This window comes from Siniperca chuatsi, linkage group LG20 (assembly GCF_020085105.1).
Source record: "Siniperca chuatsi isolate FFG_IHB_CAS linkage group LG20, ASM2008510v1, whole genome shotgun sequence".
NCBI lineage: Eukaryota > Metazoa > Chordata > Actinopteri > Centrarchiformes > Sinipercidae > Siniperca > Siniperca chuatsi.
The window spans coordinates 4,347,703-4,365,925 of record NC_058061.1 but is presented as its reverse complement, the minus strand read 5'-3'; the positions used below and the strand labels follow the sequence as shown (position 1 = coordinate 4,365,925).

At 38.0% G+C, this 18,223-nt stretch overlaps 2 protein-coding genes across 4 annotated transcripts; one reads left to right on the top strand and one right to left on the bottom strand.

Annotated features, from left to right (window-relative positions):
• Positions 1-1,957: 1,957 nt before the first annotated feature.
• Positions 1,958-11,367, top strand: calcoco2 (calcium binding and coiled-coil domain 2). 2 transcript variants are annotated; one of them, XM_044180062.1, is made up of 15 exons: positions 1,958-2,082; positions 2,565-2,748; positions 2,861-2,963; positions 4,347-4,507; positions 4,795-4,920; positions 5,036-5,161; positions 5,239-5,352; positions 5,432-5,541; positions 5,759-5,828; positions 6,964-7,131; positions 7,237-7,425; positions 8,085-8,201; positions 8,285-8,465; positions 9,193-9,218; positions 9,652-11,367. In XM_044180062.1, the coding sequence occupies exons 2-15, from the start codon at positions 2,578-2,580 to the stop codon at positions 9,814-9,816; spliced, it is 1,827 nt and encodes a 608-aa protein (XP_044035997.1). In that variant the 5' UTR covers positions 1,958-2,082; positions 2,565-2,577; the 3' UTR covers positions 9,817-11,367. The 2 variants fall into 2 exon arrangements, with proteins under 2 accessions (XP_044035997.1, XP_044035998.1); XM_044180063.1 differs by lacking the exon at positions 5,239-5,352.
• snf8 (SNF8 subunit of ESCRT-II) lies at positions 10,470-17,950 on the bottom strand. Of its 2 annotated transcripts, XM_044180102.1 has the most exons (10): positions 17,900-17,950; positions 17,328-17,409; positions 16,320-16,414; positions 16,163-16,213; positions 15,452-15,590; positions 15,246-15,350; positions 14,930-15,002; positions 14,579-14,720; positions 12,880-12,954; positions 10,470-11,897 (listed from the first exon to the last, which is right to left on the bottom strand). In XM_044180102.1, exons 3-10 carry the CDS (start codon positions 16,371-16,373, stop codon positions 11,760-11,762), a joined length of 777 nt encoding a protein of 258 aa, XP_044036037.1. In that variant the 5' UTR covers positions 16,374-16,414; positions 17,328-17,409; positions 17,900-17,950; the 3' UTR covers positions 10,470-11,759. The 2 variants fall into 2 exon arrangements, with proteins under 2 accessions (XP_044036037.1, XP_044036038.1); XM_044180103.1 differs by lacking the exons at positions 16,163-16,213; positions 16,320-16,414 and having other exon boundaries at positions 17,900-17,932.
• Between the last annotated feature and the right edge of the window lie 273 nt (positions 17,951-18,223).

Below are 18,223 nucleotides of genomic sequence, written 5' to 3'. Positions count from 1 at the left end.
TTTTAACCACGTTGCACCTTCTGGCCACACCCTCGTCCCAGCAGGTGTTTTGCGTGATGTAAAACACCTGCTGCAGTGTGACATCACTAACGGGGGCGTGGCCAGAGATGATGCATTTTGCAGGGTTGTGAATGATTCACTTTAAAACTCTTTAAAAAGGCCGACTGATTCTGTGAGCGCACACAAAATGACATTTTACCACTCATCATACTTTCGACAGTGGACTACCTGCCTAAAAATGGTTTGGGATTTCATTCAGTCCAGCAGATGAGGGATTTTTAAGTGCATGTTATTTTGTCATAGGGTTAAAACATGGGCACTTAAGACAAATATATGATAAAAGTATAGGCCTAACTAAATTGTAAACCTGCGATGTTTTAAATTTAATGTCGTTTTAACAAATAGGCCTATTTTAAAATTCAAATGATGCTTTAAAAATGTATGTCTTATATATATTATCTCCTGTCAACTTCTCTCTAGGCCTGTATCTACCATGAATATCACTGTACAGAGGTCGAGGCTGTTAGAACATTTCCAGTTGCACGTCAGCTCATTTAATTTTAATTTTTGTTGCTTTTTGAATTTAAAATATCCTTTATTAACGGTGTGCTAATAATTTATGTAGAGAAAAATGGAAGGAGGGTAACAACTTGGATTTGTAATAGTAAAATGCATTAATGCACCAGTAATCCAATAATATGAGGTTTAAACTGATAAATGTAAGTGGGTTAAGGATGATTATAACACACATACAGCGCTTCAAAGTAGGTTCAATGAACAGGATCGGAGAGAATTTGGCTCCCTCTTGTGTTTTTATCTCACACTGCATGAGAGAGGAGGGCGTGAGTTGTTAAAATTGGCCTACATTTCCCATGATGCAGCACACAGGTCTACCCACAACGCAACTGCTGATGCCTTCCGGAACAATCGGAAACACGGGAGCAATGTCTGATTTGAGCGCACATGAACCTACTTGGTATCAGAGCTTGTCTGACATCACTGAAGTTATGTTTAGCTGTGATTGTTTTTGCAGAGTACAGGCTTAATGTCCGCTTTTTGCTATTTTGTTATGTTTTTTTGAGGTACTTTGATTAAGTATTTCCATTTTATGCTGCTTTCAATTTCTACTTTACTACATTTTGGAGGCAAATATTGTACTTTTTACCCCACTACATTTATTTTACATCTTAAGTTACTTTGCAGATTTAGATTATTAATACAAAATATAAATTAACTAATTAATTATGATGCTAGGTTAATCTACCTGGTAGTATATAAAGTAATTCAAATTGGCTCCACCTTTACCAGCTGCAACATTAAAGTGGTTTACACATTAATGCATCACAAATTATAATCCAGTAATATAACATACCGGTATATTATTCTGAAATGGGCCATTCTGCACAATGAGTTTTACTTTTGGTACTTTAAGTATATTTTGGCACCAATACTTTTGTACTTTTACTTAAGTAGATTTTGAATGCAGGACTTTTAGTTGTATTTTTACGCTGTGGTATTGCTACTTCTACTTAAGTAAAAGATCTGAGTAGCTACTTCTTCCACCACTACTACTTCTTTTTGTTTTAGTTCAGTTTCTTTGCATTTAATACAAATCTTTCTTTTTAATGTACTTGAAAAAAAAATGTACACAAAGTGTGTAGAAAATATAAAAACACATTTAAAATAAACAAACAAAAAGTCCATTACATTTTTATAAACAAAGTAGAAAAATAAAGAGGGGGGTTGTTGATTTAGATATTAAAAAACAAAAAAAAGCTAATTTGAAAGCCTTTTGTTCATCAAGGACTAAAATAGCTTTACTGTAATATTTAAATTCCTTTAAGAAATCACAGATGACCGGTTTGGATCCAAAAAAAGTTGCATCTATTTAAGCTACTTGCCTAAAAAAAAAAAAAAAAAAAAAAAAAAAAAGAAATGTAGTTTACGTGCCTGAAGTGAAGTGTCGTGTCGTATTTCCGAGCCTGGCAGCTCAAATGTCCGAGGAGTACCTGAATGCAGCACAGCGGCTGACGAGCGGAGCTGACGGTTCGTGTCGATGCTGTGACAAGGCACAACAAACATGTGAGTTTGATGTTTTTATCCGAGCATTTCATGAACATTTTAGGTTTGTTAGAACAGTTTGGAGTAAAACCAATATTGTGCATCAAAGTAATCCATATATAACATTTCGGGTGCGGTCTTTTTTTTGGCTAGCTCACTTTCGGTTTCTTTATTTTAATGTTGTTTCTTAAGCTACCTGCCCTTAAAAAGTTTTTGCAACAGATTAAATGTCATCTCCTGGGGGAAGAGAATCGTTTTAATACGAAATGTCGGCCTTTCCAGCTCCGGGAAAGTGTTTTTGAGTTAATTATTGATGCGTAATGAATTTGGACACAAGTGAAACAAAGGTTGTAACGTTAACTGCGCAAACACAACAGGAAGAAGGAAGCCTATAAATCACCGGTGCTGCTCTCTGTCACAACACGGGCCATCTTGTGGCACCTGCTGTCATCAGTCAGGCTCCTGACATGTTTCCTCATCAGTCTTTATATGTTTACTGGCAGACTGCAGCTCAGCATGGAGGGCTCCACAGAGGCACCAGCCACTGACTCCTCAGCACGCACCTTCTCCCAGGTGGTGTTCATCGACATCCCCTACTCTTACCCACCTTCAACCCCCGTCACCTGCTGCTACACACTCACTGCTGCCTTCCAGCCAAACCCCAGGGACTGGGTGGGCATCTTTAAGGTGAGGAAACTATAAGAAAAGTGCATTTTATTTTATTTTTTTATTTTTTTTTATTTCTGTGAGGTGGATTGAAGAATCTCTCTCTGAGCTTTGTGCAACTTTTCTTGTGCAGGTAGGGTGGAGCACAACAAAGGATTATCATACCTTTGTGTGGGTGGAGCCATGCCTGGATGTGGTAGGGCAGCAGTCTGTGACAAGAGAAGCTGTTTTTAAGGGTGAGAAATGGTTTCGTTTTCACCTCTAATGCTTGTAATGTACACTTCCTGCCAGTTTCTGAACACTCTTGAATGTCGAATGTGTGAACAGTTTAAGCATAATTAGTGCCACAGGCTTCTTTAATCTGTTTTTAGGAGCTTCTACAACAGGTCTGATGCTCTGGCTCTGTGTTGTTGTTGACATAGACGCCCAGTGCCTTCATATCTGGTGCAGTCAGATCCTCTGAGAACTAGAGTCAGATTTTTCATAGTTTCTAGTTGATGCAAAGATATTTACAGTTTCTCTAGAGAGTCTAATAACTGCTTGTCCTTTCTTAGCCCCTTCTGGCAAATCTAAGCAGTACGTCTGTGTATTTAAAGACATTTTGTCACAGCAGGACATGTTTATGTGTAAATAATGGCTATATTCCATTTAGCAGGGCCCTGCTTTATGCATGCTTTGTCGTGGCTTACAGGGGCACTTCTTTAATGTTATTATTTACACCTGTACCTTTCCTGCAATGACAAGTCAGCTATGAAAAAGGTACACTGGCCATGCTTATACATCTCAATTAGTGCATTTTAAGGGCTGCTGCACTGGAAAGGTCAACTTGTTGGGGCTACAGAATGTATCTTAAAATGACACTTAATGCTGGTATATTATTTACCACGCTACCATCTACGCTAGCTTCGTCAGATATATGAACAAACAGCACAATAGTTCCATAAATATACGCAGATGCTGGGTAAATTATACAAATCAGAGGATCGCAGAAATTAAGGTCTGTTGGAGAATGAAACACCTTGAGAAAACATGCACGTTGCCACCCAGGTAATTAGGTAAAGAAGCCTCTAAGACATCACACTAAAGATTAGAAAGAGACAAAAAGGTAAATAAGGGCCGAAGTACCAATATTCATCATAAATGGGGGGGCTTCAACAACATCCATATTTTATTTATATATATATATAATTTTGTGGTCAACTGATTGGATACTTTACTCAGCGTCTATATACATATTCATATACTTTACCTGAAGGTAATTTAGACCGAAACATCATAAATAAATATACTAGTAGTAACCGAGACAGCAGCTTGTGGCTCCTTTTTAAAATGAAGCAATGTGTACTTGTGACGCCTCATTACAGATTATGTCCTTAGTGTGGACTTTAACTGTGAGCAGTTCAAACAAAAAAATATTTTTGGGGGATTTACTGCTTTTCTCTGCCTCATATCATTGTAAAACTCAGTTTATTTTTTTGGTTTTGGACTGTTGGTCAAACAAAACAAGCAATTTGAAGGCCTAACGTGGGGTTTTAAGAAACTGTGATGGGCACGTTTCACTATTTTCTGACTTTTAAGATCTTGATCTCCAGCAGTCTGTTCGGTTCTTGTCCCATCAGATTACTACCTGCCTAAGGATGAGATCGAGTTCTACCAGTTCTGCTACGTTGACAGTACTGGCCAAGTTCGAGGAGCCAGCACTCCTTTCTGTTTCAGAAACCCAGTAGAGCAAAGCATGGAGAGCAGCCCGGACGATGACCTCCTGGTTATTACAACACAGGTATCAAATGCAAATGACAGATTTGGAGCAAAAGCCAGTGACTATTTTTAAACAGCTCAACAGGGTGACAATGTTGACAATGACAATAAATGACTGTTGTGGAAATACTCTACTAGTAATATGATTAAATCAACTAACATTTATAAATTTGCAGTCCGGTTATTGACTGATGATTAGAGCTTTGTGTAAAAGATTAAACAGTTTTATATCAAATGAAAACAGATGCCAGTCTGAAAGCAAAAGTAAATAAAGCTTTATGTTGACTTAATGTGTTTTGCTGAACCCAGGAACAGGTCGAGCAGAGCGTACGTGAGAGAACTGAACTGCAGAAAGAGTTGGATCAGATAAGGGAGGAAAAAGAAAACTTAAAAAGAGCTCTACAGATGGAACAGCAAGAAGCCGCCAGCTTGAAGGTCTGCTTATCTAATTTATCACGCCGTCCGAGAGACTTTTGCTCATTGTGCAATGGAGCAAATAGTTGAACATGAATTGAACTTTGATAATTGACACTGTGATTTATTTCTACAGGGGCAGAATGAACAGAAAGAGAAAGAAATGAGTCAACTGGTCAAAGAACTGGATCAAATCAAGGAGCAAAATGAAAACTTAAAAAGCAACTTACAGCAACAGCTGAAAGAAACGGACCAGTTAAAGGTTTGTTTTAAGTTCACATGTGAAACCTAAACTTTTACAGTATCAGTGTGAAAACCTAACTTTGATGTTACTACTAGGCGGAGGTCTTGACCCAAATGACAAAGCAGATGGAGATACAGCAACAAAATGTGGCTGAGCAGAAAAAAAATAATCAAAGCTTGATTATAGACGGAGCATCAAGACAAAATGAGGTAAAATTATCTTATCTCGGCGTCAAAGGCTCTGACAAAGTGTTGTATTAATCCTTCTTTGTTACATTTTTTTCCCCAGACACGCGCTCAGGAGAAATACGACCAAGCTGTGATGAAGATCAACCAGCTGAAAGATGAGCGTGAGGAGCTGAGAGGGAGGGTTGATGCGCAAAGTGTGGAGATTGCCACGTGAGTCAAGTCTGCACTTTTCATCATTACAAGAAGACGACAACTTTTATAACATGTTGCATAATAGTGTTATTTTATTTTTCTTGTTGTGAAGCACTTTGTACATTGTTTTGATAAGTGCTCTATAAATAAAGTTTTATTATTATTATTATGATTATTATTATGATTATTATTATAATGTTTTCTGGGCACTAACAGCTGTTTCTGTGTGTTTTAGGCTAAATTCCAAACTCAGAGAAGAAGAAAGGGAACTGTTCAAAATGAAAGACAGCATCCAGCTCCTGCAGGTAAATCTACTTTGCCGTGCAGCGCTTTGAAGGATGCAGCTGGTGTTATTTTATATTTTAATTGTTGTTAACAAAGCCCATGAAAAAACCTAAACTCTTAATACTTTGACTTCCCTACCCTGTCTGTGACACTCATACCCAATGGTTCCTATTGAAGCTCACAAATACAGTTATTTAAAAAAAAAAAAGCCTCAATAATTTCCTAAAACAGCTGGTCACTGTAGTTTCTAATCAAATGTTACTCAAACAGGAGGAAATAGTGCTTTTGTTGGGAACTATTTTCAGCTGCGGATTAATACTCATTTGCTGCTCTAGTGAGTATTTCTGGCAGCAGGACGGTGTATGTGGGACTCAAAATAAACTACAGAGGCCAACAATCATTCTTGACCTTGTGTGACAGAATAATCTTAACTCAAAAGGTCCACTTACTAGTCCCCCCGAGTTCTCAACCACATCTCAAGGACTTCATAAGCAAATGGAGCTGGCCCAGGTATCATCACGAGACCCAAGCGTGCAAAATTGGCGTGGGGGGGTGGAGATATCCCCTGTCTCGGTTTAAAGATGGTCTTTGGCATCAGATGACACCTGAGCCAGCTGCATTAACTATAACATGTGATTAAAAGCTCCTAAAAAGCGAGTAAGTGGACATTTAAGTTGAGAATATGTTAGCAGACATACAATGACTGCGTTGACTGTAATGAAGGAACATGTCACCCGGTGCAACAGTGCGGCTCACTGATGTGTTTTTAGTAGTTTTTGGACAACAATGGAGCTCCGTGGCACAGAGGAAGAAGATATATCAGGCTGTGATACACACACAATACTTATTAGTAGATCAAGTCGTTGTTGACGAGAAGAAAAATATAGAATATTAACAGCCTGTAAGAGCAGATAGTATAGGTAATAGTACAGATCATGACTTCTAACTACTCCAGTAAAGCAGAGCGACATCACTTGTTAAATCTGCTCAAAAATTAAATGCATGCCCTTTATAAACACTTGTAATACTGTGACTGTTACACTGACATGATCCGACAAGTCATCCAGGTCAAGATAAGAAAGGTCAGGTGGAGATTATTTGGGTCCAGATCAGAACTTTGGTCCTGTATTCAAATGTGTGCTTTACCTTTGGCAGATTGACCTTCAGAGCAGTGAGAAAGAGAAGGAGAGGCTCTGTGTAGAGCTTCAAAGGTCGCAAAGCCTCGCGCAGAACATGGACAACGTGAAGAGAGAGAACCAGGAGTTACATAGGAGGCTGTCGCAGCAGGAGACTGTGCAGAACTGTCCAGAGGAAGATCTAAGGGTGGGAACAAATTAAAATAAGAGGCTGTAATTCCTTTTAATTACAAACAACAATGACATGACTTTCCGCTATGCTAAATGCTTAATGCTATGTCATCCTCTTCAGGTGCAGCATCAGACTCTTGCCAGCCAGCTACAGGACGCTCAGGCGAAGTTGGCAGCTGAGAAGGACGAGTCCAAAAACACCAGGACACGAGCCGAGTATCTGGAGAGAGAGCTGCTGCAAGTCAGGGAGCAGCTGGAGAATGTGATCTTATCATGTGACCAGGCACAACGGAAAAGTAGCAAACAAGAGGTAAACTCATCTGACAAAATCTAGACCTTGTTTTAAGGATACTATGAGGCCAAAAGTATGTGGACAAGTTGTTTACTTTTGGTCTGGAGCTGTTTTTGCTATTTTGAGCAAGGCCCTTTAGTTCCAATGGAGGGAAATCTTAATGTTACAGCATACAGTGATACTGTATTTTAGACAATATTGAGTCCAACAGTTTGTGGAAGGCCCTTTCCTGTTTCATCATGACAATGCCTGCCCCTCCCTTCCTTTCCCTTCCCTCGTGCAACAACCAGGAAGCAAAGCAAGCAAACTTTGTTTATGTGGCGCTTTTTTTAAAACAGAAGTTACAGTGTGCTTTACAAGACGGAGAAAGAGGGAGTATATGAGGCAGAGAAGACAATATGCAAAGCCAAGCAAAACTGAGTGTACAACTCACAAAATAAAAAGGTATAAAATAAAGAGAAAGCCAAAGAAAACAAAGCAAAGAGAGGGAGCAAAATCCCTGCAGCCAGGTTCCTAAATCTGCTGGAAAGACTGAAACCAGAAGAGCGGCAGATTAATCCCAAAGGTTTTGGATTAACAGGTCCACATACTTTTGGCCATAGTGTATAAATCAGGTTTGCCTTCTATGTGTGTGTCAAAACAAAAACTGTGGCTTGTTTCCCTTCATTATTTTTCAGCTACAACTCAGAGAGGCACACGAGATGATCGCAGACAAAGACGGCATCATAGACGACAAGGAACACATGATCAAGCTTGTGAATCAAGAGAAAGAAGAGCTTGCTAGAGAAAACCAGGTAACGTTTACACACAGTCTCGATCCAAACGGTCACTTCTGGATTTTAGACGCTTGTTTGTGCAACCGTATTTCTTCTGTCAGAATCTCATTAGTGATATCGAGGGGCTGCGCAGAGCTCTTGCTGGCTTCCACGCAGCTTCCCCCGCCGACTCGCCACACACGCAGCCTGGAACCACCTCACCAGCTGGCACCACTTCAACCACCTTTGAATGGCAACCGCAGGACACAGCTGAAGAGGTTCAGAACCTGTATGAGACCATAGGTGAGTAACAAGCTCTGAAATAGGCACTCATGTGCAAAGGTGGGGTGCTGTTTTCAAAGCAGAAAAAGTTTAAAAGGATAAGTTCACTCAAATCACAAAATAAAACCAAACATTTTCCCGACTTACCCTTAGTGGTGTATATGTTTTCTTACCTGGGTTTTTGAGATATCCGAGACTTCTGCTGCCACCCCAGTACAATGGAGGTGAATAGATTTTCGATTGTAGTGATTAAAGGGATGTAAAATGATTACTTGAGATAATCTCCAGACCTCGGCAATAACAGACAAGACTAGGCATTAGGGTTGGGCGATATATACTGTGAGACGACATACATTTTATTACTTTAACGTCTCTGGGTGAATTAGACCCTTATGGGCCATTTTGTTTATATATGATCAATGTGATGAAGTACCTTGATTTGTCAGGTGATTCATTTGTGGGATTCACCAAAAACCAGACATACATCTACATTGTTTTTTCCAGAAAATGTACTATATCACAATTTACAGTGACATAAAAAACTAAATATTGTGGCATAAAATTACAAATAATCGTGATAAGAGGATTGTGTCCATATCGCCCACTCCTACTAGACGTGAACTCGTTATTCCCAAAAACAAAAAAAATCAGGAGTCATTGATAATGAAAATAATGATTAGCTGCAGCCCTAGAATAAACAACAATTGTTTTAATTATCTGGTGTTAACCGATTTCCCTTTCCTCGCAGGGAGCGTTGGAGACCCAGAGGAAGAGGTAAGTCAAATGATTTCTCAAGAGTAATTAGTACAGTATATCACCTGTCCTATCACTCATACGATTCCTATCCAAACCATATGTTGTCAGTGAGCCGTAGCTGGTCATGGTTAGTGTTTTCTTACTCTAATCTTTCCAATCATAGTGCTAGCTATGAAGCTCTTTACATGTTTTTCTCTGACACTATGAACACATTTTAAAAGTGGCAGAGAACGTGAATGAACTAGTGTTCAAATAAACTAATTTAGGTTAAAGCAGCTGGACCAAGGCAACTCTCGAGAAACTCTCCCTCACGTGGGCTCTGGATATCCGCACACGAGCCTGAGGAGTGACTCGTCTGTTTACAGTTTATTTTCGAAGCGGACTTAAAACATAATCCGCTCCCTATTTTGTTACCGCTTCTTATGCGCGGCCTCTCCATTTCTTTTCCCAGCTGTCGTTGGTGTGTCGTCACTGCCAGGAGAGGTTCCCTCTCATAACCCGACACGAACTGGAGCAGCACGAGCAGTGTCACCGAGTTTGTCCCTTCTGCACGATGATCTGTGACAACATGGAGCAGTCTGTGTTTGAAGATCACGTCTACAGCCACGAGTTGTGAGAACGGCACCGGGTAAAAAAAAAAAAATGTGCCGTTGGGTATGATTCATATGTCTGGAGGGAAAAAAAAAACGTCTTACAAGTTTGGTGGTCGTGTGTAAAGGACCACACTGATATTTTTGCACATTTCTTACTAATTTACTGCAAATTAAATAGACTTTACATTACTGTTGACCATTTTCCAAAGTTTTTGGGCGGTTCTACCTTCAACACAGCGATTAGTGTCCATCATGTGTCCAGTATGCAGGAAGAATCAGCTGGCAGAGACTTGAAACCTGCCTGAGTTATGTAATCCATCACAGTGACCTTCATGTCCTCGTTTATTTTGGTCAGACGTTATCTTATCATTTCACGGTAATGCATTTAAAAGTGGAGCTGGTTGTGAAAGGTTTGCAGTGGATTGCCACACAACTGGGCATTGTTTCAAATGTTTTGATACCTCCAGAGTTTGTTTAAAAAAACAACACTTTTCATTTTCATTTAACCAAAGAAGCCAAAGTTCTCAAATGCTGTCTAAACACAAGCAGATGTATTTTTCCTAATCAAAAAAAAGCCTAAAATTAGCCTTTGAATTCACATATTAAGCAAGCGTTCACACAAATTTTCTTCTTACAGTGTGTGTGTGTGTGTGTGAGAAGTACAAAATAGTCTTTACTTCCACCGTGTGTGTGTGTGTGTGTGTGTGTGTGTGTGTGTGTGTGTGTGTGTGTGTGTGTGTGTGTGTAATGATTTAATAAAAAAGATGTGATGTAAGATGAAAATTTGCGAGTGCTTTAATGGGCTTTTGCTACTGGATGGTACATGTAGCACCCTAAAAGATGTCAAATATAAAAGGTGAGCAGAGCCCGTTCCTCCCTTTTGTTTTGTATAAAATTGGCAAAATTCTGATTTCAATCAGGAATTATCTGATCAACGAGGAAATAAACAAGATTATGAATCTGACTGGACGTGTCAGCTTTCGGTATGATCTTTTTTAGATTTTCAGTGCTATGAAAAAAATACAGTCAGTACTAAAAAAGTACAGATGTTCGATACGCAGCCCTACACAACACTTCTATAAAATAAGTAGTCCAAAAATAAAAGTAGGCTTGATGTTCACCGTTAGAAATGACCTAAATTAAGTTTGAAACCTCTAAAAGCTGATTTTGATATTGCCCTAAAATGAATGGAAAACTTTTTTTTTTTAGTAAAGATATATATGATTTGTAGTAAATAGGCTAAAACATGCTTAAACAATAGAATGGCCCTTTAAGTAGATGCAATTTAAAATTAAGCATGGCACATTTAAAACTTTATATATTAACCACAATTCTTCATTTACAGTATAGCTTGGCACTTATCTCTGAGCAAAATCTGATCTACTATAACCAGATCATACTGAAGTGTTTATTTACCAGAGTATGTTGATTTGAAAATGTATATGAAAGAATGAATTGTTGATTGGAGGTTGAGCAATGTAACAAGTGAATTTATGGCAATGATCAATTTAAATGAATAAATGTAAGTGCATTTTAAGTCCTGCTGACATAATAAAAGTTGAGTTAAACTGGTAGAATGCAGCCGATTTAGTCTTTTCTTTAAAAGTTATTGTTTATACATGAAAACTTTTACATTTTACAATTACATTTTCTGTACACTGAGAATTATCCGCAAAACTGTGACACCAGCAAGACGACAGATCACCTCGCACTGAATTTCATATGCAGCGGAGTGGAAATCAAACTGCTCTCAGTGACTCTAATGTAAGTGCACTCGTTGCATAATAGATGTTACCGAGGAGCCGATGAGGAAAGTTTTCCCTCTTAGTGTCCAGAAAATGATCTCAGAGTGAGTTCCCCCCGTCTGCCAACGCCATCACATGAGCCTTCCCACCAGGCACATTTTGTTTACCAACATGTCTCTAACGCTGTCACCAGCTGGTGGTCCAGGTCCACCTATCGTTTCTTAAGGTGTCATCTGATTGGCCTCCTCTGGTGTGACGTCGCGGGAGGTCAGCTCAGAGAAGAGAGCTGGCAGCCAGTACTGTGCTTCTCCAGCTGCTTGAGAGTCCAGCCAAGCCAAGCCTTCTTTCAGCAGGTGATCCTGGAAATATGAGAGTGGAGGTCGAAGGTGATGCACTTTACAGAGTTTCTGCAGGGTTCACCAACTTAAATTTAAGACCTAGAATGTAATTTAATACTTTTTCCACAATCATATTGTATAAAGTTTGAAAGTATGATCGAAAAGGACGATATGGCCTAGAATTAGTTATTATGTCAGCTGTTTTCCCAGTACTTCCCAGCAGTATATAACAACAATTCTAGGCCTGCAAATAATGATTATTTTCATAATCGATTAATCTACTGTTTATATTCTCGATTAATCATTTTAAATGTTTTTTTTTAAAAACAGGAAAAATTGCTATTCACAATTTCTCACAGTCCAAAGATACCCAAAGATATTAAATTTACTGTCGTACATGATGAAGAAAAGCAGCAAATCCTTTCATTTGAGAAGCAGAAACCGGAGAATATTTGGCATTGTTGCTTGAAAAATAACAAACGATTAATCAATTATCAAAATACTTGCCAGTTAATATTCTGACGATAGACTAATTGATTAATTGACTAATTGTTGCTATTTGTTATGTTCTTATTCTGAAATGAACGCAACCTTGAGCAGGAAAATGGACAGATGGATTAACAAATTAAAAATGATCAATTCAGTAGTAATTTAAGTTTTTTAAGTTTATTATGAGAGGATGACCTTCGTAACTACTGAAGTCAGCAGTTGTACCAGTGCAAAGGGTTGAACAGCCACTGTCACAACAATCCCACTCTTAGTTCACAGGTGTGTAACGTCTCCCGAAGCCCACAATCGGATAAAAAAACCTTTTATAACTAACATTACCGCCTACTGCAGGCAAGAGCAAGTATTTAAGACTTTTGTAAATGATATTTAACGACTTTTTAATACCTTCTAAGGTATTTTTCAAACCCTGCAGATACCCTGATACCCTTTAAAGCAGAAGGAGCTAAAGTCAAATTGTCATATAGTGACCTCAAATGGGCCGATATGCACTTACCAAGACGTGACAAGCCCGTTCCTTCTCCCATTTTAGATTGTCCTTGATCTCACTCACTGTGACGTAGCCCTTTTTCTACAAATGAACAAAGAAAGTACAGCCATAAGAATAAAGTATAATAAGTTCTTTTCAAAGAGACATTCTGTAAAATTGCTGGCTGGCTGTTAAAGTAATGGATTTTTTGCTATTTAAAACATACAGTAGGTCTCTGTGATTGTTTTATTCAAACGTGACAAGCACATTACGGATGGACCTGCAAAGCTCACGTGATATTTTGCACCTGGTACCTCCTTTCATTCTCACAACGGTGGCAGCACGAGCAGAAGACAGTGGGAAGTTGGAAAACAGTGACATCAAGTGATGGACTTTAAAACTTGTTTTGCAGTTGAATTACTTTTTTATCCCTGTGGCTTAATTCAGTGGTTCTCAAACCTTTTGTCAAACCCCACTGCCCTCACAATTTTTTTATCATCTAACAACAAATTAAAGGTTCACATTTTTCCACATCTGTCTTACATGTGTTACATGCCCATATCTACGCTGAAACAGTTTTTGGTCATAATAATTCCTCCTGTCCATACTGGCTGTAAAGAAATCCCTTCTTAACACGATTTTAACGCAAGTGATGGTGGACAAAATCCACAGCCTTAGTTCGGTGTAAAAATATGTTATAAAGTTCAGCTTGAGCTAATATGAGGCTTTGGAAGTAAAATTTAGAAAAAACAGATTGGAATCTATCAAAGTTGTGGTCTCTTTAGTACTAAATTCATTATTTTTCTTTCTTTCCCCTCAGGTAGGAAACACAAAGAGGGACTTTGGTACTGAAAAGACTAACTTTGGAAGATACCCACTTTATGAGTCTAACTCAGACTGCTGAAGCCTGATTTTAGCATCTACCGAACCTAAAAAATGCATTTTTACAAAGAACGGTGACTGTGGATTTTGTCCCCCATCATTTACATTGAAATCGCGTCACAAAGATATCTCTTGACAGCCAGAATGGACAGGAGGAACAAAAAAAAAAAAAACTCTTTCAACGAGTATTGTTTTGAGCCAGACTTGTTTTAACCTATTATTTAATGTGCAAAATGCAAGTTAACAATTCAGGATAAACTGCCAGCGTTTTTAGACACAAAAGACTAAAATCTGTCCCACTATATCACCAGTGAACTCTTGAAGAACAAGATAGGCTTTGTCATGTTCGCCATATTTTGGATATGACTAATGTGTCTTCTCAACAAGCATGAATCAGGTTCTTTCAACTTTACATACACTCCACATTTTTCCCCCGGTCATGTCCGCCGCCAAGTTTGAGACTGAGAACCACTGGCTTAATCGACGACCACCGTGAACGTGAATTCACCGGTCTAATCAATCTAATTTATTCTTGTTTGCTCACATGTATGTAAAGCATAAGGTTGAATGTTTTACTGTGAGCTAGGAGGTAGACTGATAAATCGGCCAGGTCAATATGAGTTCATTGCAGATGTTTCGGTATTGTGCATATGTTGGCCGATAAGTAAAAAGAAACTGAAGTACAGAAATGCCAAAGTAAGTTTGAGGTCATTTAGAAACAGCTGTAGCCATTTGAGTGAAAAATGCATCGTTAACAAAGCAAAGCATATCTTTGTTTGTGGTAAAAAAAAAAGTTTGTGACATATCTGCTATATATATAATTAACCCTGGAGCTGCGTCGTACCTCAGCCAGCTGTAGAACTACAGTGTGGTCCATGTTGAGCTCTGCTGGGACTGACTGGACCAAGTAAGAACCACCAACTGGAATCACCCCGAAGCCATTCCCCATCACCTTCAGTTTCTTTATGGCTCTCATCAAGTCATCTCTGGAAAGCACATATTTAATGATTTTAATAATCATACAACTTAGGACCGACACATGGGCATTAAATGATCCAAATATGATGTGCAGACGTGTGAGGAAAGTATCAACTTGGATAGTAATGGATAGGGCAGTTGTGTAAATACAGATAAAATAAAACAGAAAATTCTGAATTTCCTCTGATACATGAAATATTCAATTAGTGACACTTACTGGCTCACATCCTGAGCGTATTTCCCTCTTCCCTTCAGTACTCTCTGATGGAGTTCATCCAAAGTAATAAGCCCTGAAAGAAAATACACATGTCAACATTTAAAAGCCAGTAACATTATTAATCACGGTATCTACATCATGTGGGTGTGCACGACTGGATTCACTGTATGTTACTTTGTTGACATGCATGATATCGGAGACGGAATTGAGATCTAAACACAGTTGCCTATGATTGCAGACATTTTTGTCACCTGTTTGTTACCAGTCAAACGCAATGATTACCATTTAGTTTTCAGTTTGCAGACAAATTACAAACCTCCATTTCTGTGTTTGAGGGCGAGGCACACTTCAATAATCTGTACACCGAGCTCATAGTAGAAGTCACCTACACCAAGCATCTCAGACCAAAAACCTTTGCCGGCTGTGGATAAAAAATGAGGAAAAAGAGGTTATTTTCCACTTTAAAAAATACGACCTGAAAACACATGTATTTTTACAGATTATACTAAAAATGTTTCTCACAGGCAAGTGGGTCAACTCCAATGGTGGCACACATTTCCTGAAACTGAACCCTGAACTGTGAGTTCTTTCTTATTTCTTGTTTATGCTTGCTGGCAAACTCTTCCAGGTTGGACTTGAAGGTCTCCAACTGCTTAGACATCTGGCAGAAAAGCAGAAACAGAAAGCTGAATAAATGATTTCATCAACAATGCAGAACAGGGGAATATCAATAAACACAAATCTGCATACAAAAATAATGATACTGCAGCTGGGAATGTATAAAAAAAATATTTTTATTGTTTTTCACATCAGTTAGGAGCACAGGTGTTTTTGATTTTTGAATATTATATTTACCAAACGGGAAAATACATTTTATACAACCAATTGTTCTTTTGTTAATATGAGCAGATAAAAACAAAACCATGTTTTGAGATAGATTAATCAGTTTACTATAGCAACTACAATTTCACAAAGAAACGTCTGAACTATTTTGTTTATTTTATCAATTTATTTTTCGAAAGCACCACCAGTTAATAAACAACACTGGTTCTATTTCGGATTTACAAAATTAGCATGAAGGAGAAATATATTTGTATTTACTTAGGAATATTTGTTACATGGATAAAAGTTATTTAAATCTTTGAACCTCTTTACTTTATTTGCATCTCACAGTCTTTTCGGTGTTTTTAATCTAAAAATAAAAAAGGAAATTCTGTTGACACAAGAACTCACTTGGACAATTTGGTCTTCTGCAAGAACAGTTCCTCTTTCCTTATATTTGGCCTAAACAGAGAAAGAAAAATCACAGGTGAGACATGAAATAATTTTTCCAACAACGAGTTAATGTAAAAACACGTTTAATAACAACTGTAACGCTGCTGTAACTTACCTCTGCGAGCTTCTTTTTGGCAATAGCTCCTGCACCAACGCCTCTCCGATGCATTTTGCTGATGTCTGGTCCAAACTTCAAATGGAGAATCTAAACTACGAGTGTGTTTATCGCAGAATAATATCAGTTGAGATATTTTTAAGGCTATAACGTTAGTAAAGTCAGAAATAAGCTAACAAACGTTAGCTGCGACGATATTTCTTGTTTTTTTCACCATCTCTCACAATTATCCGCTCAATACGCGCTTCTTCGATAACGTTAGCTTTTACATTAGCAGACCGCTATTATATTAAACTAAAGAAGGGCCGAAAAGTACCATTTTAGGGGAACGTAAGTAGATTAGTGCGACATATAAAGCTACTTTGGTACAACTGGTTCCATTTTGATTACACGGAAGTAAAGTACTTCCTGGTCGATGACGTCAACAATTAATCTTATACCGCCCCCTGGTGTCTCGGCGAATATAGCAGGCCAGTAATATTTAAATGCTTTATACACAAAGAGCATGTAAAATTCAAACTGGGGAATACAACAAATAATAATAATACAATAAATAACTTAATGAAGGTCCAGAGTCATGGGAAAAGAAATGGAAAATTTAAAAAAACTGGGATAAAATAACTAGTTTACGTCAAAATAGCAGCAACTGAGAAAATAGGCAATGCAGTGTCTTGGCTTTTTTGTTTAACTTAGGACATACATTTTTCTCCTAAACACGAATATGTGGATATTGTTTTTACCAAATCATATTTTCTGGGGGGTTTTCCTCCCAAATTAGCTACTCCACAATATATATAACTATTCGACAGCACCAAAATGAGATATATACATTTTTTTCCTAATACAAAATTATAAAATGAATACTTACATACAAGTAAAAGTTATGCTCATTCCCTACTAAGGTCTATTCTTACAAAATAAAGTTATCAGTTTAAAACTGATTCACCCTTCAGTGTATTAAAGGAAAACAAGCAAATTTAGAGCAAATGCTAGCCTGGTGAGACTAACCTCGCCTCTTCAGGTTGCCTCTGCATGCAGTGATCCAAGCAGGACGACCAAAAGCTCAAACAGCACTATCTTCATGACGACTCTGAAGACAGAAAATCTTAAATTAAATGACAGCTGCGCAAGAACAATGTCCTTACTTGTCTAAGCTAAAACAGCAGTCTAAAAGAGGAGACGTGAAAACATACTGCATCTTAAAACAAATGTGTGTGAGAGAAAGCGAGTCAAAATATAATTTGAAGTCATAAATAAAGTGTGTAAAAAATAATGATAAACGCCTTAGTTAACACGTTAGTTACAGCACTTTATTAGCATGAACATTAATCAATAATGAATGATTTTGAGGATTAAATATCACAAAGGAAATATAACAAACAAAAAGACAACTTAGCACTAAGGAATTAGTATCATTACACTTTGCATCAGTAAATGCATCCATATTGTTGATATTCAACCTTACTAAACAAAGGATCTAGCAACACAAAGCAATTTGTTAAACAGTCAAACTAATCAATCAAAAGTTAACCCGCCAAAAAATATAATAATAAGAGTGAAAAGTCCTGATTTCAACTTACATAGGTTGTCTGTTTGCTCACCACTCAATCATTTTTGGAGGGAAAAGGCTGACAGGCCGAAAGGGAGGGTTTATGTAACTTCCTGGGTGTGTCTCAGAGCCCAGGTGGGAGTCTGTGCATGGAGGTGGGTGTGGTGTGGAGACCAGTGGTGGAAGAAGCATTCTGACATAAGTAAAAGTACTAATACAACAATCTAAAAATACTCACCTACAAGTAAAAGTGCTGCATGAAAAATTTTACACGATTAAAAGTACAGCAAATGTATGTATTATCAGCAAAATGTACTTAAAGTATCAAAAGTAAAAGTACTTGTTTCCCCCGTCA

Bases quoted from the DNA above. Each gene is read 5' to 3' on its own strand.
- calcoco2 (XM_044180062.1), top strand. From the start codon at position 2,578: ATGGAGGGCTCCACAGAGGCACCAGCCACTGACTCCTCAGCACGCACC. The intron at 4,508-4,794 runs GTATCAAATGCA...TGCTGAACCCAG, and splicing joins TCCTGGTTATTACAACACAG to GAACAGGTCGAGCAGAGCGT. The intron at 7,132-7,236 runs GTGGGAACAAAT...CATCCTCTTCAG, and splicing joins GTCCAGAGGAAGATCTAAGG to GTGCAGCATCAGACTCTTGC.
- snf8 (XM_044180102.1), bottom strand. From the start codon at position 16,373: ATGCATCGGAGAGGCGTTGGTGCAGGAGCTATTGCCAAAAAGAAGCTC. The intron at 15,591-16,162 runs GTGAGTTCTTGT...CTTTTCTGCCAG, and splicing joins CAGAAGACCAAATTGTCCAA to ATGTCTAAGCAGTTGGAGAC. The intron at 14,721-14,929 runs GTAAGTGTCACT...TGTGCTTTCCAG, and splicing joins TACGCTCAGGATGTGAGCCA to AGATGACTTGATGAGAGCCA.